At 43.8% G+C, this 26,537-nt stretch overlaps 1 protein-coding gene across 1 annotated transcript in view; it reads right to left on the bottom strand.

Moving 5' to 3' along the window:
• Window positions 1-532: 532 nt before the first annotated feature.
• Window positions 533-26,537, bottom strand: part of LOC141182624 (uncharacterized) — a 207,475-nt gene continuing 181,470 nt past the window's right edge. Inside the window, exons 2-7 of the mRNA XM_073660788.1 lie at window positions 8,515-8,661; window positions 8,206-8,385; window positions 7,953-8,076; window positions 7,772-7,869; window positions 7,484-7,574; window positions 533-4,843 (exon numbers count right to left, since the gene is read on the bottom strand). Of these exons, the coding sequence (XP_073516889.1) occupies window positions 3,396-4,843; window positions 7,484-7,574; window positions 7,772-7,869; window positions 7,953-8,076; window positions 8,206-8,385; window positions 8,515-8,607 (2,034 nt within the window). The 5' untranslated portion in view covers window positions 8,608-8,661 and the 3' untranslated portion in view covers window positions 533-3,395. The remainder of the gene's footprint in view (window positions 4,844-7,483; window positions 7,575-7,771; window positions 7,870-7,952; window positions 8,077-8,205; window positions 8,386-8,514; window positions 8,662-26,537) is intronic.

Below are 26,537 nucleotides of genomic sequence, written 5' to 3' on the forward strand. Positions count from 1 at the left end.
ATGCTTTTTTCACTGCCCAATGGTATAAATTTAAAAATTAAAAAATACTCACTACTTCCCTAGATGAATTCCTTGAGAGGTGTAGTTTACAAAATGGGGTCACTTGTGGGGGTTTCTGCTGTTTCGGCATGTCAGCGACTCTTCAAATGTGACATGGTGTCTGCTGCCTATCCCAGCCAACATAGCGCTGCTTTCTCTTCCGAACCCTGCCGTACACCAAAGCAGTGGTTTTCCCCCACATATGGGGTATCGGCATACTCAGGAGAAATTGCACAACAAATTTCATGGTGCAATTTTTCCTATTACCCTTATGATAATGTAAAATTAGGGAATGAAAAACATTTTTTGTGGGAAAAATGTGAAAATTTAATTTTTACAGCTTATTATTATAAACTTCTGTGAAGCACCTTGGGGTTCAAGGTGCTCACCACACATCTAGATAAGTTCCCTAAGGGGTCTAGTTTCCAAAATGGTGTCACTTGTGGGGGATTTCCACTGTTTAGGCACATCAGGGGCTCCCCAAATGCAACATGGCGTCCGCTAATTATTCAAACAAATTTTACATTCAAAAAGTCAAATGGCGCTCCTTCCCTTTCAAACCCTGCTGTGCGCCCAAACAGTGGTTTGCCTCCACATATGGGGTATCGGCGTGTTCAGGAGAAATTGCACAACAAATTTCATGGTGCAATTTATCCTATTACCCTTATGATAATGCAAAATTAAGGGATGAAAAACGTTTTTGTGGTAAAAATGTGAAAATTTTATTTTTACAGCTCAATATTATAAACTTCTGTGAAGCACCTTTGGGTTCAAGGTGCTCATCACACATCTAGATAAGTTCCCTAAGGGGTCTAGTTTCCAAAAATGGTGTCACTTGTGGGGGGTTTCCACTGTTTAGGAACATCAGGGGCTCTCCAAACGCAACATGGCGTCTGCTAATTATTCAGACAAATTTTACATTCAAAAAGTCTAATGGCGCTCCTTCCTTCCGAACCCTGCAGTGCGCCCAAACAGTGGTTTTCCCTCACATATGGGGTATCAGCGTGCTCAAGAGAAATTGCACAAAAAATTTTGTGGTCCATTTTTTCCTGTTACCCCTGTGAAAATAAAAAAAATTGGGTCTAAAGTAACATTTTTGTGAAAAAAGTTAAATGTTCATTTTTTTCTTCTACATTCCAAAAATTCCTGTGAAGCACCTGAAGGGTTAATAAAGTTCTTGAATGTGGTTTTGAGCACCTTGAGGGGTGCAGTTTTTAGAATGGTGTCACTTTTGGGTATTTTCTGTCATAAAGACCCCTCAAAGTGACTTCAAATATGATGTAGTCCCTAAAAAAATGTTTTTGTAAATTTTGTTGGAAAAATGAGAAATCGCTGGTCAACTTTTAACCCTTATAGCTCCCTAACAAAAAAAAAATTTGGTTCCAAAATTGTGCTGATGTAAAGTAGACATGTGGGAAATCTTATTTATTAACTATTTTGTGTGACATATCTCTCTGATTTAAAGGCATGAAAATTCAAAGTTTGAAAATTGCTAAATTTTCAAAATTTTCACCAAATTTCTGATTTTTTCACAAATAAACGCAAGTGATATCGAAGAAATTTTACCACTATCATGAAGTACAATACGTCACGAAAAAACAGTCTCAGAATCAAGGGGATCCGTTGAAGCGTTCCAGAGTAATTACTTCATAAAGTGACAGTGGTCAGAATTGAAAAAATTGGCCCGGTCACGAAGGCAAAAACAGGCTCTGGTGCGAAGTGGTTAATGTTTTTTTGTGGTCTCACTATCTGGATTAAAGGGATAATCATTCAAAGTTTGAAAATTGCAATTTTTAAAACATTTTTCTGATATTTTTATAAATAAAAGCAAAACATATCAACCTAAATTTACCATTATTATAAAGTATCATGTGTCACAAAAAAAATCTCAAAATCAATGGGATATGTAGAAGCGTTCCAGAGTTATTACTACATAAAGTGACACTGGTCAGATTTAAAAAAAAACTGGTCCGGTCACTAAGGGGTTAAATCTTACACAGGTGAAATCACATTATCAATTAATATAACTATGACATTGCTGGCACTTTATACAAAGGTAAACATTAATGGAGTGGACTATTATGAATGATTATGTGGATGAGTCTATGTATATTTATGCACTGTATCTAAGCACTTTTCTTGATTTTGTGATAAGTAGAATTGTTATAATTCTAATTGCTGCACCTTCATATGATTCACTTGATGGATTATGCACTGCTCGAACAAGTTCCTCAATAGGAACGAAACGTTTCCACTGCCATTACCACCATGACTATGTGTCAATAAACCAATAGAAATACAGTGAAGACTGGAGCGATGCCTTTATCTTCATTAGATACAGAGATAGATATATGATAGATATGGATAGATACTGTAGATAGATATATGATAGATAGATATAAGGATAGATATATCCATCTACCTATGTATCTAAAGAAAGTGCAGCAGCACCCTGTGAGGGCCAAGATACATAAAAACAATGGAAACATTAGATCTAAACTGTATTACTCAGTAAGCTGTACTTATAAAAAACAAAAGGTTCTTAGCGCATAAATTAGCCAATTCGTGTGTGCCCATCAACAGCAGCAAGGTGACCTCCCGTCTGATGGGTCCTGCTCCACGCTACATGCCACTTTCGGGCTACAAGCCTACAACTTTTGACAAAACATGTCAATTCTGGGCTAAAACGCCTACAATTTAATGGGCTGGTAGAACTGGCTATACATCAACAGCTGATTAATGGGAGGAGTGCTGAGTCAGGGAGGAGGCAGTTACAAACCTCCTATAGTGATATATAGTAAGAAACCTGACCAGCACCTCCTAAGTGTGAACAGGTGCCAGCTGCAATAACTGCACAATGTATATAAAGAAAGCGCAGAAGCACCCTGTGAGGGCAAAGATACATAAAAAATGGATAGCTGTATGGATAGATAGATATGCATAGATACTGTGGATAGTTATATGATAGATAGATAGATATGATAGATAGTTAATATATAGAAAAATTGTCTGCGAGATATATCTTCAGCAGCATCTTTTTTAAAAAAAAAAAAAAAAACATGGTAGATATTCGCTTATGCAACCAAGGTGTTAAGTAAATTGCGAAATTTTCAACATTTTCACCAAAATTCTGATATTTTCACAAATAAACAAATTGACCTAAATTTAAGGGAAACAAAGTACAATGTGTCATGAAAAAACTATCTCCGAATAACTGGAATTCGTTAAAGCGTTACAGAGTTATTGCCACAGAAAATTACACTGGTCAGAATTGTAAAATTTGGCCTGGTCAGGAAGGAAAAAACAAGCTCGGGGGTAAAAGGGTTAAGATGATACAATTTTAGGTTAAAACATTTTTAACATTCTGAACATGAAAAAGGCTTCTCCCCAGTGTGAGTTCTTTGGTGATAAAGAAGAGATGATTTGTGTACAAAACATTTTCCACATTCTGAACAGGAAAAAGGCTTCTCCCCTGTGTGGGTTCTTTGGTGGCTATCAAGACGTGCTTTCAGGTTAAAACATTTCCCACATTCTGAACAGGAAAAAGGCTTCTCCCCTGTGTGGATTCTCTTGTGGCTATCAAGATGCGCTTTGTGAGTAAAACATTTCCCACATTCTGAACACGAAAAAGGCTTCTCCCCTGTGTGGATTCTTTGGTGCCTAACAAGAGCCGATCCAGTGTTAAAGAATTTTCCACATTCTGAACATGAAAAAGGCTTCTCCCCTGTGTGAGTTCTTTGATGTGTAAAAAGAGTTGATTTAGCTCGAAAACATTTCCCACATTCTGAACATGAAAAAGACTTCTCCCCTGTGTGGATTCTCTGGTGTATAACAAGATTCCATTTCCGGTTAAAACATTTCTCACATTCTGAACAGGAAAAAGGCTTCTCCCCTGTGTGACTTTTCTGGTGCTTAACAAAACTTGATTTCTGTGTAAAATATTTCCCACATTCTGAACATGAAAAAGGATTCTCCCCTCTGTGGGTTCTCTGGTGGCTATCAAGATGCGCTTTGTGAGTAAAACTTTTCCCACATTCTGAACATGAAAAAGGTTTCTCCCCTGTGTGGATTCTCTGGTGTCTAAGAAGAGATGATTTATTTCCAAAACATTTCTCACATTCAGAACATGAATAAGGCTTCTCCCCTGTGTGAAGGCTCTGGTGTCTAACAAGGTGTGACTTCATTACACAACATTTTCCACATTCTAAACATGAAAATGGCTTCTCCCCTGTGTGACTGCTCTGGTGTCTAAGAAGAGATGATTTATTACCAAAACATTTCTTACATTCAGAACATGAATAAGGCTTCTCCCCTGTGTGAAGTCTCTGGTGTCTAAGAAGAGATGATTTATTCCCAAAACATTTCCCACATTCTGAACATGAAAATAGCTTCTCCCCTGTGTGAGTTCTCTGGTGACTAACAAAATTTGATTTCTGGTTAAAACATTTCCCACACTTGGAACAAGAAAATCTATTCTCTACTGTGTGAATTTTTTGATGTTTAAGAAAAGACTTTTTGGGAGGAAAACTATTTCCATATTCTGAATGTGAAAATGGCTTCTTTGCTTTAAGAGCAGTTCGTTTTTTAATGCTTATTTTGTGACTTTGATTTTCCTTAGTAGTCGGTAATGAATCAGAAGACAGGACCTGTTTCAAAGGATCAAATGACAGATCTTTGCTGGGAAGGAATGATAGTATATCTGGAGTAATGGCATTCACTTCAGTTGTATCTTGTGTGATCTCAAGATCATCGGATTTAAAAATTGAAGATGTCGGCTGTCCCTCTGATCTCCTGGTACAGTCATCTGCTAAGAATAAAACCAATTATTATTATTTTGAATACAATATTTTTTAAATTAATATTTTTGAACATTTCTACTTAAACTTTCCATAAAAATGGCAAGTTATGTAAAAATATTGAATTATTCACCAAGACAATGATAGTTTACAGTCTAATGGAAAACCTCAAAGGATGAACCAGTGGAGTGTGGTGTTCAACTGTTTGTTCATTCTGCCTCCAAATTATGGAATAAAAAGCCACCAAATGATGTTATGTAGATGAAAATAACACCAATAAAAACTTCTATTCAGGTCACAAAAAAAGTCCCCACTCAAGTCCATCATCTGTCAGTGGAAAAACAGAGGTTTCCACATTATTAGTGGCTCAAAGGCTCTTGAAAAGCAACATGGCTTCCATAACCCAATCCAGCAATATCCGCTCTCCCAAAGTCAAATCTCCCCCTCACTTCTGAGCCTTGCAGTGTGCCCAAACTACATTTATCATCCATGTATTTGACATTACTATAGTGAGAAGAACCCACTTAATTTACGTTGTGTCTCCCCTGGGGCACAATCTGGGCACTATGTGTTGGATAATAAAATGGCAAATGTGCAATTTTCCCTCTTCAACATCCACTACGTGCTAATTTCTGGAAAGAAGCTGTGGAGTCAAAATTGTCACTACTATTCATTGAGGGCTATAATCTCCAAAATGGAGTCACTTTATGGGGGATAATACTGCTCTGGTTTTCTTCCAATTTGGCCACATTAGGGCTTCTGCAAATGGTGTGTCCCATCTCCTCTGGGATCTGCTCCTGCGACGTCTGCTTCTCTCACCAGAAGCCGCCTTATTCATCCTGCAGGCGGCGCTGGTGATGGAGGAGACGTCAGAAACAGAAGCAACTGGGCGGTGCAGTCTCTGTCTAGCCACTAAGATTAGGGTTGCTGGGACCAGTAGTACCATCCAGTCTGGTAGTATGGGTGTGTGTGCTGTCCAGCTGGAGTAATCTGCTCCCTGCTTCAGCTAATTGGAAAGCACCGCACCCTACTAAAGCTGGAAGCATATTGCCGGAAGCTGCCAGATACAGCCTTGTTCTCCTCTGGGTCAGTCCTCTGTGCTCAGCTCTCGGCTTGTGTATTTGTTTCCTGTTGTGACCTCGGCCCATTTACTGACTACTCTTGTGTCATCTGATTTTGTATTTTCTCTGCCCTCTTGGCTCTGACCCGGCTACCTGACTATTCTTCTTGCCATGTCACACCACAGAACAGCAGCTAACACCATGGCCCAAGCTGGAGATGTCTGTGTAAGTCCAAATCCATGGTAAGGATTGGTTAAAGGGTGATGAGCAAGGCAATCCCTGGGATCTGGAAAACGGAGTAGATGGTGCAAGCCTGTTCACGGTGGCCATTTTTTGAGGTCCCAGGTGACTATGAACAGTGTCCCCAATACATTGTGTCTGCAAACTATTCCAGCAAGATCTGTATTCAAATAGCTAAATGTCGCTCCTTCCCTTCTTAACCTGCCATGTGAGCAGACAGTAGTGTACAACCGTATATAGGGGATTGTCACATTCAAGAGAAGTTGGAAAATAATTTGTAAGGTCCATTTGTTTCCTATTATCCTTTGTGAAAAATTCCAAAGTTATCTCCACATAAAGTGACACACATCAGATTTGAAAAATGGAGCCTGATTAGCAACACAAAATAGGCTGCAGGAAGAGATTAAATCAGAGTATTTTGGGTACCAACTACTGTAGTCAAAAACTGTGAGTATAGACAATAACACATCTACTGAAATGATCAAACTCAACAGTCTTCATCAGTAAATAGTAACTAGTGGTGAAACCTCTCTGGGGTAATTAGATTATGGGGCTCGGGGGCTCTTGGCAATCTAAACTATCGTAAGGGACAATATTTTCTGTCAGATGAGTTTCAAGAAGAAATATTAGACATTGAAAGAGAACTTTTTATAATAGTGCAGAGATGAGGTGTTTAGCTTAGAGATATATCATGGCACAGGTGTAATGTTTTTTATGTAGTTTATCACAATCCTGTTTGAAGTTAGTCGGTTTTAAAAGAAACTGAAAAGTCGGGATAAAGGGAAACTCTGTTGTTATTGTACAGAAATTCACACTTGGCCTCACTGCACATTTAATGTTTTCGATCATAATAAAAGTGAATTTTGGTCAAAAAGACTGGACCTGGTCTTGTAGGGACCATATGAGGACATTCAGCAGCACAGAAGGAAGAGAAGGTAGATTCATCCAATAAGATATCAGGGATCTAGGAAGCCAACAGCATCATTACCCTCCGCTTTCTCTTACAGGCTCATCATAATATTTTTCTTAAAGTGATTTTCTAACTTGTCAGCACATTCTACGTACGCTGTCATTTGGCTTTGTAGTTTACATATTTGGGCAGGTAACGGTCAGCGTCTCCTAATCCCAGGGGGTAGGTGGATCCTCCAGGTTGTAAGTTCTATGGAAAAGGGCTTTCAATGCCCAAAATCATTTGAACAGTTTTAGGTAGAAGAGAATGTTGTGGTCTAGAAGCAAAATGGTGATCACATGATTGTGATATGGCCGGACTACACCACCGATAAAGCAGCCACAGCCGGTGACTGAGAAGAATCTGTGACTTCTCTGCACTTAGTGGTTACTACTCACCTGGGTGGTCATATGTAGGAATCTCCTCTTTACACCGCTCATCACCCCTTACATATGTCTCTGTAATATTAATATGGGTCAGATCTTCACCCTGAAACAAATATTGTAAAAGTCACAAATAGATGAGAAGTCACATCTATGATCAGCTCTAATCCTGCCATCTCCACTGTTCTCGTTACACAAATAGAAAACATATAATACTGGTGGATAAAACAAGACTGAACACAAGACCTTCACAGCCATCTACACATCGTAGGGGAGATCTCATGACACCTTCTCTCCATCTACCTGATGATCTTGAGGAACATTGGGGTCTTCTTGTTTACAGTCCTGTGGAAGAAGAGGACGGGGACATCTATCTGGTGTTGTCCTCTTACTGGACAGATCTGGAGGAAACACATACAGGGACTGAATTCATTCTTTACATACAGATAATTATAGTCCATGTGTATTTAGTCCTGTCTATTACCTGGTGATGTGAGGGTCTGGGGAACCTCCATCATGACGTCTTTATACAAATCTTTGTGTTCTTCTAAATACTCCCACTCCTCCATGGAGAAATAGACAGCGACATCCTGACATCTTATAGGAACCTGACACATACAATGATACAGTCATCCCCCAGAAGCTTTCATTGTGTTACTGTATAATATCCCAGTATTGTCCATCTGTTATTCCCATAGATAAGAATGATGTAATGTGACGTCATCAGAATCTCTCACCTCTCCAGTCAACAGCTCAATCATCTTGTAGGCGAGTTCTAGGATCTTCTGGTCATTGATGTCCTCATGTATCAAGGGGTGAGATGGAGGCCTTGTGAATAGGCTCAGGGGTCTTTCCCATCCCTCAGTCACAGGGGCCTGACAACGCTCACTAGATGTTTTCTTCACTACTGTGTAATCCTGGGTATGGAGGGACACAATAATAAATCTCTCTACAGACATTTCCAGAGTCCTCACCTCTCCAATTATGTTCATCTGTTATTCCCATTGATAAGAATGATGTAATGTGACATCATCAGAATCTCTCACCTCTCCAGTAAGCCGGAAGAGGATCTCTAGGGTGAGGTGTAATATCCTCTCTGCCTTCTGGTCTGTGTCCAAATCCATCTTTGATGGGTCCATAAGGAAAATTATCTTTAATAGATCTTCACTGAGAGGATCTGATATTGTAGGGACCTGAATGAGAAGATGATGAGCCTATGTAACATTATAAAAATCCTGTGTAATAATACAATTACTGGAGATAATAAGGGGAAACATATGAGGAGATTTATTATTTTACAGTATTTAATTTTCTTCTTTACAACTACTAATAAAACCTATATATTTTAGGCTACAGACAACAAGCAGTTTCTTCCTTTGATTCTGTAGCTGAACACGTTTCTCATAGACTCATCTTCCATAAAGCTAATTCTCGTCTCATTTACCAACACTGCAATCGGCATTAGCAATACTGCAGGAGATATTCATTACATGTGACATGAGAAATAACTACTTCATGATGAGTATGACATTCATCTTCACCGGTCGTCTATATGAATGTTTCCCGTCTTCCCCGGACTGTAATCTTCTATCTCGTTAGATCTCATGTCTGATTCACACACAGAAGTTTGAGGCTTTGACACATGGTAAGGTTTTTATTATTATACAGAGTAGGACTATTCCGAATGGTTTCACCATGCCATGGTGGGATAGCTTTCATGCTATTTTTGATCAAAAACAGTGTTGCTAAGAACCCCATTTTATTTAAATGCACTTTTCCTTTTTATTTATTTATTTACAGCAGGGTTTATGATCATTTTTCTTTTTATAGTTTTTTTCTGATTTATGGCCATAGTAAACATGCATTTTTGTGCTGCATGGATACTAACTTAAACCAAGCTCTAATTCAGTGTTTTTTCATGGGCACTATAGTGGCCGTGTGGGCTGCTGCTATGGATGATACACCCCTAATTATCCAACTATTATGAGGTACAAATCTCATAGGTCCTGAATTCATTAGTATCTGCACAAGGAATGGGGCCAAGTGAGTATTTATTAATGGGAATCCACTCCACTGACTACCCCACGGCTGATGAAAGGGAATCTGTCACCCGCTGGGACTTATCTGACCTCTAATATTGGCATACAGGTGATAGAAATGTGAATCTATAGTTACCTGTATGCCTCAAGCAGAGGTCTGTTTGCTGTGAAATGGCTTTTTATTCAGTGAAGATTCCGATGCTTGCGGGCCGGTGGACGGGAAGAAGTGCCCTGTGACGTGCAGCCATGCCCAGGTCCTGCGCACTTCACTTTTTACGGAAAGCGCAGTTGTACTGTGTACTATGCCAGTGAGTCACTGTGACTTCCCGATGCCTGGGCACAAGATCCCTTCAGTACTATAACTGCATAGTACACAGTACAAGTGCTTCACTACCGTAAAAAGCGTGTAGGAGCGGGATCTGGACATGGCAACTGCATGTCACAGGGCACTGTGACGTGCAGGGGAGGGGGTAAATATTTTAATCAACACAGTAGGCGGGGCTTTCTTCCCGTCCCCCAGCCAGCAAGCATTGGAATCTTCAATGAATAAAAAGTAATTTCACAGCAAACAGACCTCTAATATGAGGCATACAGGCAGGGTCGGACTGGGGTGTCTGGGGCCCACAGGGAAAGTTGACTCTAGGGGCCCACCCTACAGCTATATGTAAATACCGGTTAGCCATTATTCCCGTTATAGTGGAGCGTTGACTGTAAAGCACAGGCGGCTCCTCCACATCTACTGTGCGCATACTATAACTGGGATGTACACAAAATTACGGTTCTTTAAAGGGTTCTTTGATGAAAACAAATCATCACCGATCCACAGGTTAGATAGGTGATATCTTATTGATCGGTGGAATCCGAGCATTGGAAACGGCACCGATCGGAAGAATTGGGAATTTTTATCCCCATTTTAAAATGCAGCAGCAGGTGGGATGTCTGACCGTAGCTCCATTCATCCTCTTTGGGGTCTTCCAGAAAAAGCCAAGTGCAGCCCCTTAGATAATGAATGGATCAGTAGTCGAGTCGCACATGCTGCTCCATACTAATGGGGATAAAAGCTCCACATTCTGAAGATCGGTGCAGGTCCCAGCAGTCAGACCCACACCAATCAATAACTTATCCTTTGGCCTCGTTCACACGTTCAGTATTTGGTCTGTATTTTACATCAGTATTTGTAACCCAAAACCAGGAGTGGAACAATCAGAGGAAAATTATAATAGAAACACGTCACCATGTCTGCATTTATCACCCACTCCTAGTTTTAGCTTACAAATACATATGTAAAATACTGACCAAATAATGAATGTGTGAATGGGGCCTTAGGATAGGCGATTACTTGTTTTCACCATATAACACCTGTAAGTGCATATTTGCTACTGTGTAATAGTCACAAGACAGGGAGGGGTTAAACATCCAAGTATTTAATCTCTTTTGGAAATCAAGAGTCTTACCCTTATTGATATCAGAGAGAACAAAGGGCAGCCATACACAATACAATCCACTCTACCAAGACCAATAATGCAACATACAAGGGAGAAATACTGCCACACCGTGACCAGACTACATATTAACACCACATTGTGACCGAATAATACCACATACAAGAACAAATACCGCCACACTATGACCAGACCACATAGTGATCGAATACCACATACAGGCGATTAATACAGTCACACCATAACAAGACCACATATTACCTCCACATAGTGACTGAATAATACCATCACACCATTACCAGACCACATAGAGACTGAATAATACTGTCACATCATGACGAGATCATATATTACCACCACACAGTGACCGAATAATACAATACTGATCATTAATAAAAAACACAATGCTAATAACACTAATATTATCACTGGTGATATTATACACAGTAACTCTGTATATAGTGTCAGTGTACAGGTAATACAGGGATCATCAGTGACATTATACACTGGAGCTCTGTATATAGTGTCAGTGTACAGGTAATACAGTGATCACCGGTGACATTATACACTGGAGCTCTGTATATAGTGTCAGTGTACAGGTAACAGTGATCACCAGTGACATTATACACAGGAGCTCTGTATATAGTGTACAGGTAATACAGTGATCACCGGTGACATTATACACAGGGGCTCTGTATATAGTGTCAGTGTACAGGTAATACAGGGATCATCAGTGACATTACACACAGGAGCCCTGTATATAGTGTACAGGTAATACAGTGATCACCTGTGACATTACAGCATATACAGAGTACCCAAATACGCTGTAATACAGGTATATACACAGGTGATACAATGACCATCTCCATACAGAATTATGGGCCCCATTCCCACAAGTCCTAATTCACAAGGTAAGAATGGTTTACCATAATGTTCCTTTATTTCTACTTATCTCATTATCCAAATTCAGCCTATCCCATTCAGAGAGGTATGTTTTCACATCCAGCTACTATTATAGAAATCACCGCAAACACGGCAATATACTGATTTATTTACAGGACATTAATTAGATAGTGACTTGAAACGACTCTGGTGGATTTTAATATTATGGAGAGGAAAAGGTAGATTCAATTATTTGATGCAGGTTGTTTATAAGGAATTAGCTGTATATATAAATATAATGAGCAGTAATTAAAAAACAAAAAAATTCTTAAAACATTAATAATTTAAAAATTATAAAATATTAAATACATTTAATAAAAACAATATAAGAATATTGAAAAAAATATATATTTGAGAAAGTATTAAAATATATTATATGTATAGGTGGGAATAATTAAATGGAATTCATATTTTGAGACTAATGTATTTATATTGGTTTAGAGATTATTTAGGTATATAAATTTACTTGTGGGTGATGTTTTGTAATTTATGTTTATTATTCTCATTAATTTTTTGCTTAGTTTGGTTATAAATATTGTCTGTTGGTCTTCTTTTTTATGTTAATGAGAATTGTGTCATTTCCGTGGATTTGTCTATATATATTTTGACTGAATGCATTTAACCACAATTGAAAAAAGCCTTGGACAGGCTGAGACGTCTTGTGACTTGTGGGATAAACAAATTAATCATCAACACGTGAGTGCCGGGATTTGCTTTTCCTAGAAACACTGTTTTCCACGTGCACCACCCCAGCTGTACAGAGTGCCGACTAGATTCTTTTGATATCGATATCTAGTAAGGCCTGCTCCCCTACATGGATGTATACATGCTCGAGGGTCTACATGTAGGGGAGCAGGCAGAGGGAAAACCAACTCCAGAGGGATTATTCCAACTGTAAAACCTCAGGACTTATTCCAACTGCAGGACCTCAGGCGGTACTGTGGGAACATTATACTGTGTGTGGGGGGATGGTGGTACGGTAGGAATATAATATACACCTGTTTACATGGTAAATGGAATATATATTTCATGTTCATCCCATGTGCAAGATACACAAGAAATCCATAATATCTCTCCATATGTTTGGACCTGTAAGTTTTTATGTTCATTCTTTTCATTTATTCCTGATCTTCATTCTTTTTAGTACGTCCCGGAACATTAAACTGTGTGGGGGGCATCATACATCCTGCATAAGGGGCATAATGGGGACATTACACTGTGTGGGGGCATCATACATCCTGCATAAGGGGCATAATGGGGGCATTACACTATGTGGGGGCATCATACATCCTGCATAAGGGGCATAATGGGGGCATTACACTGTGTGGGGGCATCATACATCCTGCATAAGGGGCATAATGGGGGCATTACACTGTGTGGGGGCATCATACATCCTGCATAAGGGGCATAATGGGGGCATTACACTGTGTGGGGGGCATCATACATCCTGCATAAGGGGCATAATGGGGGCATTACACTGTGTGGGGACATCATACATCCTGCATAAGGGGCATAATGGGGGCATTACACTGTGTGGGGGCATCATACATCCTGCATAAGGGGCATAATGGGGGCATTACATTGTGTGGGGGCATCATACATACTGCATAAGGGGCATAATGGGGGCATTACACTGTGTGGGGGGCATCATACATCCTGCATAAGGGGCATAATGGGGGCATTACACTGTGTGGGGGCATCATACATCCTGCATAAGGGGCATAATGGGGGCATTACACTGTGTGGGGGGCATCATACATCCTGCATAAGGGGCATAATGGGGGCATTACACTGTGTGGGGGCATCATACATCCTGCATAAGGGGCATAATGGGGGCATTACACTGTGTGGGGGCATCATACATCCTGCATAAGGGGCATAATGGGGGCATTACACTGTGTGGGGGCATCATACATACTGCATAAGGGGCATAATGGGGGCATTACACTGTGTGGGGCCATCATACATCCTGCATAAGGGGCATAATGGGGGCATTACACTGTGTGGGGGGCATCATACATCCTGCATAAGGGGCATAATGGGGGCATTACATTGTGTGGGGCATCATACATCCTGCATAAGGGGCATAATGGGGGCATTACACTGTGTGGGGGCATCATACATCCTGCATAAGGGGCATAATGGGGGCATTACACTGTGTGGGGGCATCATACATACTGCATAAGGGGCATAATGGGGGCATTACACTGTGTGGGGGCATCATACATACTGCATAAGGGGCATAATGGGGGCATTACACTGTGTGGGGGGCATCATACATCCTGCATAAGGGGCATAATGGGGGCATTACACTGTGTGGGGGCATCATACATCCTGCATAAGGGGCATAATGGGGGCATTACACTGTGTGGGGGCATCATACATACTGCATAAGGGGCATAATGGGGGCATTACACTGTGTGGGGCCATCATACATCCTGCATAAGGGGCATAATGGGGGCATTACACTGTGTGGGGGCATCATACATCCTGCATAAGGGGCATAATGGGGGCATTACACTGTGTGGGGGCATCATACATACTACATAAGGGGCATAATGGGGGCATTACACTGTGTGGGGGCATCATAGTGCATAAGGGGCATAATGGGGACATTACACTGTGTGGGGGCATCATACATACTGCAAAAGGGGTATAATGGGGGCATTACACTGTGTGGGGGCATCATACATCCTGCATAAGGGGCATTACACTGTGTGGGGGCATCATACATACTACATAAGGGGCATAATGGGGGCATTACACTGTGTGGGGGCATCATACATCCTGCATAAGGGGCATAATGGGGGCATTACACTGTGTGGGGGCATCATACATCCTGCATAAGGGGCATAATGGGGGCATTACACTGTGTGGGGGGCATCATACATCCTGCATAATGGGGGCATTACACTGTTGGGGCATCATACATCCTGCATAAGGGGCATAATGGAGGCATTACACTGTGTGGGGGGGATCATACATACTGTATAAGGGGCATTACACTGTGTGGGGGCATCATACATCCTGCATAAGGGGCATAATGGGGGCATTACACTGTGTGGGTGCATCATACATCCTGCATAAGGGGCATAATGGGGGCATTACACTGTGGGGGCATCATACATACTGTATAAGGGGCATAATGGGGGCATTACACTGTGTGGGGGCATCATACATCCTGCATAAGGGGCATAATGGGGGCATTACACTGTGTGGGTGCATCATACATCCTGCATAAGGGGCATAATGGGGGCATTACACTGTGGGGGCATCATACATACTGTATAAGGGGCATAATGGGGGCATCATACATACTGCATAAGGGGCATAATGGGGGCATTACACTGTGTGGGGGCATCATACATCCTGCATAAGGGGCATAATGGGGGCATTACACTGTGGGGCAGTAAAGGGGTCCTGTACTATGAGAACAATACGTTTCCTCCCTTCCTGTCTCCATAGTTGGGTCGTATGTATCTATTACAGGAAACAGAACAAAAACCTTATGATTCTTATAAAGGAGCAACACAAGACCCCAAAAGAGTCTCCGTGCTGAAGGGGTTAATGCCCCCTGCACCCAGTAATGGGGTCTCCACATACCTCCACCTGCAGAGCCGCCACCACATATATGGCTGCTCTGAGCGCACAGGAGCTGTGATGAGGTCACAGGAGGGGAGGAGTCAGGGGTCACATGATCAGGGGCCTCAGTGGATGCAGGACTCTGCTGTGCTGGTTGTCATGGTGCTGGATGAGCTGAAGTTTATGTGTGGGGTCAGGAGGGGTTTACAGTGTGGATGTAGCAGAGCCGCGTGTGTACGAGGTGTACGGAGCAGAGCCGTGTGTGTACGAGGTGTACGGAGCAGAGCCGTGTGTGTAAGAGGTGTATGGAGCGGAGCCGCGTGTGTAAGAGGTGTATGGAGCGGAGCCGCGTGTGTACGAGGCGTACGGAGCGGAGCCGCGTGTGTACGAGGCGTACGGAGCGGAGCCGCGTGTGTACGAGGCGTACGGAGCGGAGCCGCGTGTGTACGAGGCGTACGGAGCGGAGCCGCGTGTGTACGAGGTTTACGGAGCGGAGCCGTGTGTGTGTACGAGGTGTACGGAGCAGAGCCGCGCGTGTACGAGGTGTACGGAGCGGAGCCGCGCGTGTACAAGGTGTACGGAGCGGAGCCGCATGTGTACGCGGTGTACGGAGCGGAGACTCGCGTGTACGAGGTGTACGGAGCGGAGCCGCGCGTGTACGAGGTGTACGGAGCGGAGCCGCGCGTGTACGAGGTGTACGGAGCGGAGCCGCGCGTGTACGAGGTGTACGGAGCGGAGCCGCGCGTGTACGAGGTGTACGGAGCGGAGCCGCGCGTGTACGAGGTGTATGGAGCGGAGCCGTGTGTGTGTACGAGGTGTATGGAGCGTAGCCGTGTGTGTGTACGAGGTGTACGGAGCGGAGCCGCGCGTGTACGAGGTGTACGGAGCGGAGCCGCGCGTGTACGAGGTGTACGGAGCGGAGCCGCGCGTGTACGAGGTGTACGGAGCGGAGCCGCGCGTGTACGAGTTGTACGGAGCGGAGCCGCGCGTGTACGAGGTGTACGGAGCGGAGCCGCGCGTGTAAGAGGTGTACGGAGCGGAGCCGCTCGTGTACGAGGTGTACGGAGTGGAGCCGTGACTATAATCAGCCTTTGGGGAATGAAGAGTTTTCTAACTTTAACCTTAGAGGGGTTTATTACAATGTGATCCGCATGTTGAAGGGTGATGAGTGGAAATTGGCATCTTTAACGTCTGAGATTTTATTCGATAATCTCGTCCTCCCATTTGGATTCTCCAATGCACCAACAGGATTTCACAACTATCTGAATGATATATCTCTGATTTCATTGGGAGATTTCTTGAGATTTATCTTGATGTATAATTTTTTCTCCTGATTTGGATTCTCACCAGGAACATGTCTGTGTTGTATTACAAAGGTTGAGGGAGAATTCTTTGTTGAAAAAATTTAGAAATGTTTTTTTCTGTTCAGGAAATTTCATTCCTGTGGGATCATTTTATCGGCTGATGGGTTTACAATGGATTGTGAGAAGATGCAGGCCATAATAGATTGGGTCCAACCTAGTGACCTGAAATGTTTTGTAGGATTTGCAGCTATTATAGTATATATATATATATACTGCTCAAAAAAATAAAGGGAACATTTAAACAACAGACTATAACTCCAAGTAATTCAAACTTGTGTGAAATCAAACTGTCCACTTAGGAAGCAACACTGATTGACAATCAATTTCACATGCTGTTGTGCAAATGAAATAGACAATAGATTGAAATTATTGGCAATTATCAAGACACCCTCAATAAAGGAGTGGTTCTGCAGGTGGGCGCCACAGACCACAACTCAGTACCAATGCTTTCTGGCTGATGTTTTGGTCACTTTTGAATGTTGGTTGTGCTTTCACACTCGTGGTAGCATGAGAAGGACTCTACAACCCACAGAAGTTGCTCAGGTAGGGCAGCTCATCCAGGATGGCATATCAATGCGAGCTGTGGCAAGAAGGTTTGCTGTGTCTGTCAGCGTAGTGTCAAGAGGCTGGAGACGCTACCAGGAGACAGGCCAGTACACCAGGAGACGTGGAGGGGGCCGTAGGAGGGCAACAACCCAGCAGCAGGACCGCTACCCCTGCCTTTGTGCAAGGAGGAACAGGAGGAGCACTGCCAGAGCCCTGCAAAATTACCTCCAGCAGGCCACAAATGTGCATGTATCTGCACAAACAGTTAGAAACTGACTCCATGAGGGTGGTATGAGGACCCGACGTCCACAGATGGGGGTTGTGCTCACAGCCAAACACCGTGCAGGATGCTTGGCATTTGCCACAGAACACCAGGATTGGCAAAGTCGCCACTGGCGCCCTGTGATCTTCACAGATGAAAGCAGGTTCACACTGATCACATGTGACAGACGTGCCTGAGTCTGGAGACGCCGTGGAGAGTGATCTGCTGCCTGCAACATCCTTCAGCATGACCAGTTTGGCAGTGGGTCAGTAATGGTGTGGAGTGGCATTTCTTTGGAGGGCCGCACAGCCCTCCATGTGCGCGCCAGAGGTAGCCTGACTGCCATTAGGTACTGAGATGAGATCCTCAGACCTCCTGTGAGACAATATGCTGGTGCGGTTGGCCCTGGGTTCCTCCTAATGCAGGACAATGCCAGACCTCATGTGGCTGGAGTGTGTCAGCAGTTCCTGCAAGATGAAGGCATTGAAGCTATGGACTGGCCCGCCCGTTCCCCAGACCTGAATCCAATTGAGCACATCTGGGACATCATGTCTCGCTCCATCCACCAACGTCACGTTGCACCACAGACTGTCCAGGAGTTGGCGGATGCTTTAGTCCAGGTCTGGGAGGAGATCCCACAGGAGACCATCCGCAACCTCATCAGGAGCATGCCCAGGCGTTATAGGGAGGTCATACAGGCACGTGGAGGCCACACACAATACTGAGCCTCATTTTGACTTGTTTTAAGGACATTACATCAAAGTTGGATCAGCCTGTAGTGTGTTTTTCCACTTTAATTTTGGGGGTGACTCCAAATCCAGGCCTCCATTGGTTAATAAATTTGATTTCCATTGATGATTTTTGTGTGATTTTGTTGTCAGCACATTCAACTTTGTGCAGAACAAAGTATTCAATGAGAATATTTCATTCATTCAGATCTAGGATGTGTTATTTGAGTGTTCCCTTTATTTTTTTGAGCAGTGTATATTAAACTGGATATAACCAGCCTCCTAGGGAATGCAGCAGAAGACATGATTTATGACTTTGTTTTTTTCCAACTTATCCTCCTTTTTAGGTAACATAATATAAGCCACTCCCAGTTTCCTTCTCTTTGTAGTTTGTAATAAAAACTTGTGACCAGGCGTCTGAAACTCAGACGAGTCTGGGACACCGACAGATTTGGTTGTGTTTCTTTTGTCTCCAATGGATCGACTCCCTGATTTGATCAAAACTGGCAAACGTGTGAAACCCCTTTGAGTTTCTCCTAAAACTTTCTCTACAGGTTTCCACATCAACCTTGTACACGTGGTTTTGCTCCGTACACTTCGTACACACGCGGTTCCGCTCCGCACACTTCGTGCACACGCGGTTCCGCTCCGTACACGTCGTACACACGCGGTTCCGCTCCGTACACGTCGTACACACGCGGTTCCGCTCCGTACATGTCGTACACACGCGGTTCCGCTCCATACACGTCGTACATACGCAGCTCCTCTCCGTACACCTCGTACATACGCGGCTCCGCTCCGTACACCTCGTACACACGTGGCTCTGCTCCGTACGCCTCATACACACGTGGCTCCACTCCGCACGCCTTGTACACACACGGCTCTGCTCCGTACGCCTCGTACACACACGGCTCTGCTCCGTACACACACGGCTCCTCTCCGTACACCTCGTACACACGTGGCTCCGCTCCGTACGCCTCGCACACACGTGGCTCTGCTCCGTACACCTCATACACGTGGCTCTGCTCCGTACACCTCGTACACACGTGGCTCAGCTCCGTACACCTCGTACACACGTGGCTCAGCTCCGTACACCTCGTACACACGTGGCTCCGCTCCGTACACCTCGTACACACGTGGCTCTGCTCCGCACGCCTCGTACACACGTGGCTCCACTCCGTACACCTCGTACACACACGGCTCTGCTCCGCACGCCTCATACACATGTGGCTCCGCTCCGTACACCTCGTACACACACGGTTCCGCTCCGTACACCTCGTACACACGCGGCTCCGCTCCGTACACCTTGTACACACACGGCTCTGCTCCACACGCCTCGTACACATGTGGCTCCGCTCTGTACACCTCGTACACACGCGGCTTCGCTCCGTACACCTCGTACACACACGGCTCGGCTCCGCTCCGTACACCTCGTACACGCGCGGCTCTGCTCCGTACACCTCGTACACGCGCGGCTCTGCTCCGTACACCTCGTACACACGCGGCTCTGCTACATCCACACTGTAAACCCCTCCTGACCCCACACATAAACTTCAGCTCATCCAGCACCATGACAACCAGCACAGCAGAGTCCTGCATCCACTGAGGCCCCTGATCATGTGACCCCTGACTCCTCCCCTCCTGTGACCTCATCACAGCTCCTGTGCGCACAGAGCAGCCATATATGTGGTGGCGGCTCTGCAGATGGAGGTATGTGGAGACCCCCATTACTGGGCGCAGGGGGCATTAACCCCTTTAGCACCGAGACTCTTTTGGGGTCTGTGTGTGGTGTGAACAGTGACGTAACAGCTGTGGACAATAATGTAGATATTAGTGATGAGTAGAGATGAGCGTTGTTCTACTCGAACTGTTCGCCAATCTCAAATTCGAGCTGTTTTGGGCGGTGTTCGAGCCGTTCGGCGAACACGAATTATTTGAGAAAAATTCGGCTGTTCGAGGTTATGTTCGATAACTGTTCGTGCACCAAAATCATAACTGGATTTTTTCTCAGTAATGATGAAAATTAATGTTAATACGCAGTTTGAGTGTACAGCGGGGTGGGGGGAGGGGCAGGGGATGGATCTCTGCAGGAATAATGAAGATCTCCATTTTTTTTTCTCTTTCCCGCATTTACAGTGGGGAGGTGCAATCTGTCAGCCTATCAGCAGCGCACACACGGAGCGAAGTGCTTTTTTCACACAAGCAAGGGCATGTGTCATTGCCAGTGTATGTCACATGTCCTTGCCCTATAAGACCAAGCCATTTTCCCCGTCGCCACCATTTTCTCACTGCTGCAGCTGCGTGTTAGACGGCACCGCTGTTGCTGTGTGCGCTATACCTTGTTAATTTCAAGCCAATTTTCGCACAAATCTACAGATAGCTTGGGAGTAGGGAATAGTTGTGATTGCAGTCCTTTTAAGGACTAGGTTACAGCATTTCCTACGACTTTTATCAGGCAGGTCTGTGCTCTTAAATAGATAGATTGTGGGAGTAAAGACTAATTGTAATTGCAGTCCTTTTCAGGACTAGGTTACATCAGTTCCTATCAGTTTTTGCCAGGCAGGTATGTGCCAGTGCTGTGCAAGTTCTTTTCACAGCATTTGGCTGAATCTAGCAAAGCTAATCCTTTTTGGCCTATTGCAGAGTGTGTTAGTCAGTGGAGTAGCCTATCTGTGTTGCAAGATATACCACCTGTGTATAGAATACCAATTTTTTTACTGCACCTAGTGAAGTAAAATCTTTTGGGCATAGCATCATTCTATTAGTCCATCTATACTGACCTCCATCAGGTTGCAAATTGAATATAATTTTTTTCTGCATCTAGCTCTGAAAAAATATTTGGGCTTCTAGCTGTGTGTGGGACTTGTTCTATTAGTCCATCTATACTGACCTCCATCAGGTTGCAAATTAAAAATAATTTTTATCTGCATCTACCTCTGAAAAAATATTTGGGCTTCTAGCTGTGTGTGGGACTTGTTCTATTAGTCCATCTATACTGACCTCCATCAGGTTGCAAACTGAATATAATTTTTTTCTGCATCTAGCTCTGAAAAAATATTTGGCCTTCTAGCAGTGTGTGGGACTTTCTCTATTAGTCCATCTATACTGACCTCCATCAGGTTGCAAACTGAATATATATTTTTTCTGCATCTACCTCTGAAAAAATACTGGGCTTCTAGCAGTGTGTGGGACTTGTTCTATTAATCCATCTATACAGACCTCCATCAGGTTGCAAACTGAATATAATTTTTTTCTGCATCTACCTCTGAAAAAATATTTGGGCTTCTAGCTGTGTGCGGGACTTGTTCTATTAGTCCATCTATACTGACCTCCATCAGGTTGCAAACTGAATATAATTTTTTTCTGCATCTAGCTCTGAAAAAATATTTGGCCTTCTAGCAGTGTGTGGGACTTTCTCTATTAGTCCATCTATACTGACCTCCATCAGGTTGCAAATTAAAAATAATTTTTATCTGCATCTAGCTCTGAAAAAATATTTGGGCTTCTAGCTGTGTGTGGGACTTTCTCTATTAGTCCATCTATACTGACCTCCATCAGGTTGCAAATTAAAACTAATTTTTATCTGCATCCAGCTCTGAAAAAATATTTGGCCTTCTAGCAGTGTGTGGGACTTTCTCTATTAGTCCATCTATACTAACCTCCATCAGGTTGCAAATTCAAAATAATTTTTTGTCTGCATCTAGCTCTGAAAAAATATTTGGCCTTCTAGCAGTGTGTGGGACTTTCTCTATTAGTCCATCTATACTGACCTCCATCAGGTTGCAAATTCAAAATAATTTTTTGTCTGCATCTAGCTCTGAAAAAATATTTGGCCTTCTAGCAGTGTGTGGGACTTTCTCTATTAGTCCATCTATACTGACCTCCATCAGGTTGCAAACTGAATATATTTTTTTTCTGCATCTACCTCTGAAAAAATATTGGGCTTCTAGCTGTGTGTGGGACTTGTTCTATTAATCCATCTATACTGACCTCCATCAGGTTGCAAACTGAATATAATTTTTTTCTGCATCTAGCTCTGAAAAAATATTTGGCCTTCTAGCAGTGTGTGGGACTTTCTCTATTAGTCCATCTATACTGACCTCCATCAGGTTGCAAACTGAATATAATTTTTTTCTGCATCTACCTCTGAAAAAATATTTGGGCTTCTAGCTGTGTGTGGGACTTGTTCTATTAGTCCATCTATACTGACCTCCATCGGGTTGCAAACTGAAAATAATTTTTTGTCTGCATCTAGCTCTGAAAAAATATTTGGCCTTCTAGCAGTGTGTGGGACTTTCTCTATTAGTCCATCTATACTGACCTCCATCAGGTTGCAAATTAAAAATAATTTTTATCTGCATCTACCTCTGAAAAAATATTTGGCCTTCTAGCAGTGTGTGGGACTCATTGTATTAGTCCATCTATACCAAGCTCCACCAGCTTTTAAATTAATAATAATTTTTAGCTGCATCTAGCCCTGAAAATAATTTTTCTTCCCAATAGTGGTAGCAATAGAAATATGGGGCGCGCGCCTGGCTTACAAAAATATACGCTTCATAACAAAAAACACCAGCCTAGCGCACTGCATTAATAAGATGGCATCATCGTCTCCCCCAGTGCTAGGCCTACTACCCAGGCTAGCATTCCTGTGCCTAAAACACAATGTATGGGTCCGCGCTAGCCACTATGCTGAGGGGTCTAAAGCTGCTGCTAACGCTTTATAACAATTCAATTGGCAGATTTTCACAGAGCTCTTCCACAACGCCCACCCATCGGGCAACAGTTGCCCACCTTCCCTATGGGATCTAGTGGCGAATAGTTGATGCCATTAATCAGAGCGTCAGTTGCCCCGTCGACGTGGCAAGCATACGGTAAGGCATGGGAAGAGTGGACACGACTAGTAGCAGGCAGACGGGTTGACCAATGTGAACAAGCCAGATCACAAGTCACCATAGAATTTCTCCACCAGCTAATTATGAGGGGCATATCAGGGGCGTCAGCGCAGCGGTGTCTGACCGGAGTAGCATTTCACTTCCAACTACTGAATTGGGGAGATGTGACAAAGGTTCATCATCAGACAATCCATAAAAGGGTGGAAAAGGGGTCAGCCAAGTCAGGAGTGTAGACGTCCCGTCCCGTGTCACATCATATCCCTAACACCATTAACATGACACTCACAATTTGAAGCAACACTACTGTCTACTGCATTTGTGATCGCCTTCTTCGGGGCGCTATGCATAAGCGAATTAGTCCCTCAATCCAAAATTACCACCAGTGGAGGCTTATTACACCAGGACGTAGTCATAGCCAATAATGCAATACGTCTACGCATACACAAATCGAAAACAGTTCCAGCGGGCAGGGGCACTTGGGTACTTCTACAACCCACAAACGGTACACTGAGTTGGGTAACAATAGTAAAAACATATCTAACCATCAGATCACAAAGTAATTTCTTCCTATCACACATTGATGGAATGCCATTATCAAGATACCAGTTCCAAGCTATATTTAATAAATGCATAACATCGGCAGGGAACCACCCCAAAGATTACGGGACACACTCATTCCGCATAGGCGCGGCCACGGAAGCAGCAAGAGCAGGACTGTCAGAAACGGAAGTTCAGAGGATAGGGAGATGGCGATCCACGTGTTTGGCAAGATACATAAGACCGGACTTGTTATCCTAACGTGGTTTGTTTCTTTTACAGGTGACGCTAAGCCAACAGTGTGGGTGATAGGCCACTCGTATATGTATTGGGCAGAAAAAAGGGCGAAAGTCTGCCCAGGCGGGAGGAAATTAGAGTTTCATAACACATATTTCAACTAGAGAGGTATTAGAGGCCTGCTATGGCCACAGGTACTAATGGAGGTAATCAAGGTAGGGAGAGAGGCAAGATGTCCGGTCATCTTAGTTATACAGGCCGGGGGAAACAACCTAGGTCATCATAACAGCGCATAACTAATGGCAATAATGAAACTAGACACTGAGCGCTTCAGAGAATTTTTCACAAAACTAGCGATAGTATGGTCAGAGATTGTGCCGATAGCGGTATGGCAAGGTGCGCGAGACATCACGGCCATCGAACGGACAAGGCGGGTAATAAATATTCGGATGGCAAAATTTAGAAGAGACAGAGGCGGTGTAGTGGTACGACACCGACAACTGGAAGGAGATAAAGCAGGCCTCATACGGCCCGACGTTGTTCACTTAATGAATATTGAACTGGACATATTCCTGTCAGGACTCCAGGACGGAGTGGAACAAGCGTTAAGAGTGATGGGTGGGGGTCAGAGTCCTGCATACGAGTACGCAGGATCCTCCGTGGCCTGGAAATAGAAAGGACATGTTGGAGAGTTACACTTGTTGGCCAACTTGCCGGAGTGGAGACCCAGGGCATGCTGCAACAAGCTGAATTATTTTAGAAATAAAATGCCTTTCTAATGGAATGAGTATAAAGAGTTAATAAAGCTGTGACCGATCCTCACCCATCCAGTTGTAAGAGTTACATTATTGTATTGTCAAGGAAAGGGGGGCGGTAGGGGGGCTGAGCGTCTGGGTTTGGTTGGGGGTCCCCACAGTCTGCCTAGGCTAGATGCATTTAAAAATTCTTATTAGATACACAGGCGGTGCAGCTTGCTTCGCATCTGGGCTACTACGCCCAAAGTATTGCCTAGGCTAGATGCAGTTAAAAATTCTACGCTGACTAGCAGACACTGAAGATTTGGAGCAGACCTCTGAGCTCTTCAGACTCAACCATCTGTGTTACCCCAAGCCATAGTGTATCTAGTTTCTTACAGTTAAAAAGGGGGGGGAGCAACCCAACCCACCTGGAATTGACGATGCCAACGTCACGTAAGACACAGCAAGGGGACTCCAAAAAGAGTCTCCATTTTTTCCCAAAATTGTGGCACAGGCACCACTTAACCCTAGAACACATACCTGGGGCCTCGCAGGCCCGCCCTGTTAATTGTTTTCTATTTTCTGCAAGATTACTTTAGTTAGAATTTTGAAACTCTAGGTATTCTTCATGTATATAGTTGTTTGTCATTTGAGTTTGAGTTATTCCATGTTATTTGCACACGAGCCTAAAAGGCCCCAGGTATATGAAAGTGTAGATTTTTATGGTCATGCGTTCTAGGGTTAAGTGGCATCAATTGCCCCACAGGGCTGGCTGTTGTGCTTAGACGGGGTTGAGTAGGATGTCCCCGGCAAACTGCCGGTCTGTGAGGAAGATGCAGGCGGACATGTTAGATTGCCTTGATCCAAAGCTGGTGCTCTCGATGTCAGAGAGCGCTCAACACCAGCAGGTGTTTCCACTTCCCAATGAACTGATGACCTGCCAATCACACTGGCTGTTGCAGGTAAAGAGGTGGCAGGTCTGCGTCCAAAAACATGTGTGACTGCTGTCCCCCCAGTCACAGAGGATGAAGAGGCCGCGGATGCACAAGATGGGGCAGACAGTGGTTGGCCCAGCCTGCTAGGCCGCATTGTAGCACAGTGAGCTTCCCACTGCAACTTATGCTTCATATCCATGTGCCGGTTCATGCATGAAGTACTCAAACTATGGATTTTTTGGCCTCTACTTATGTTTTGGTTACAAATATTACAGATAACACGAGTTGGGTCATCCTTATCATTCTGAATAAATGCCCAGGCTATGCAAGGCTTAGAGCCCATGCGACCTGAAGAGCCACTACGACTTGTGGTCAGAGGCAGAGTTGTGGTTGAGGATGCAGTTGTTGACGTGCTTCCAGTACTCCATCTGTGTCCAGGAAGGCGCAACCTAACCTCGTCGTCAATAGCATCTGTGACGCCCCGCTGTGCTTGGTATCACATATCCTAGAAGAGTGTATTGATGGAATCCTCCACAAGAGGCCCCCATAAACATTCACACATCTCCACCTTCCACCTCAGACCAGCAGAGGGAGCCCGTTGGGGATATAAATAGGGAAGGTGGAGCTAGGCAGTTCAGTTCCTCTGAAGAGTTCCTGCAGTAGAGAAGCCTAAGAGAGGTCAGTCTGCAGTGGAGCTCAGTCTAGTCTAGAGAACTCAGTTAATAGTTCAGCAGTGGAGCACGAGGCTCCTGCTAACTAGATTCAGTAAGGCATAACCGGAATCCCTGGAGAACTACAAGTCCCAGGATGGCTAAGGTGCTAATAC

Source organism: Phyllobates terribilis, unplaced genomic scaffold, assembly GCF_046119375.1.
Source record: "Phyllobates terribilis strain yellow unplaced genomic scaffold, ASM4611937v1 Scaffold_35__1_contigs__length_13245226, whole genome shotgun sequence".
In the NCBI taxonomy this organism is placed as follows: domain Eukaryota; kingdom Metazoa; phylum Chordata; class Amphibia; order Anura; family Dendrobatidae; genus Phyllobates; species Phyllobates terribilis.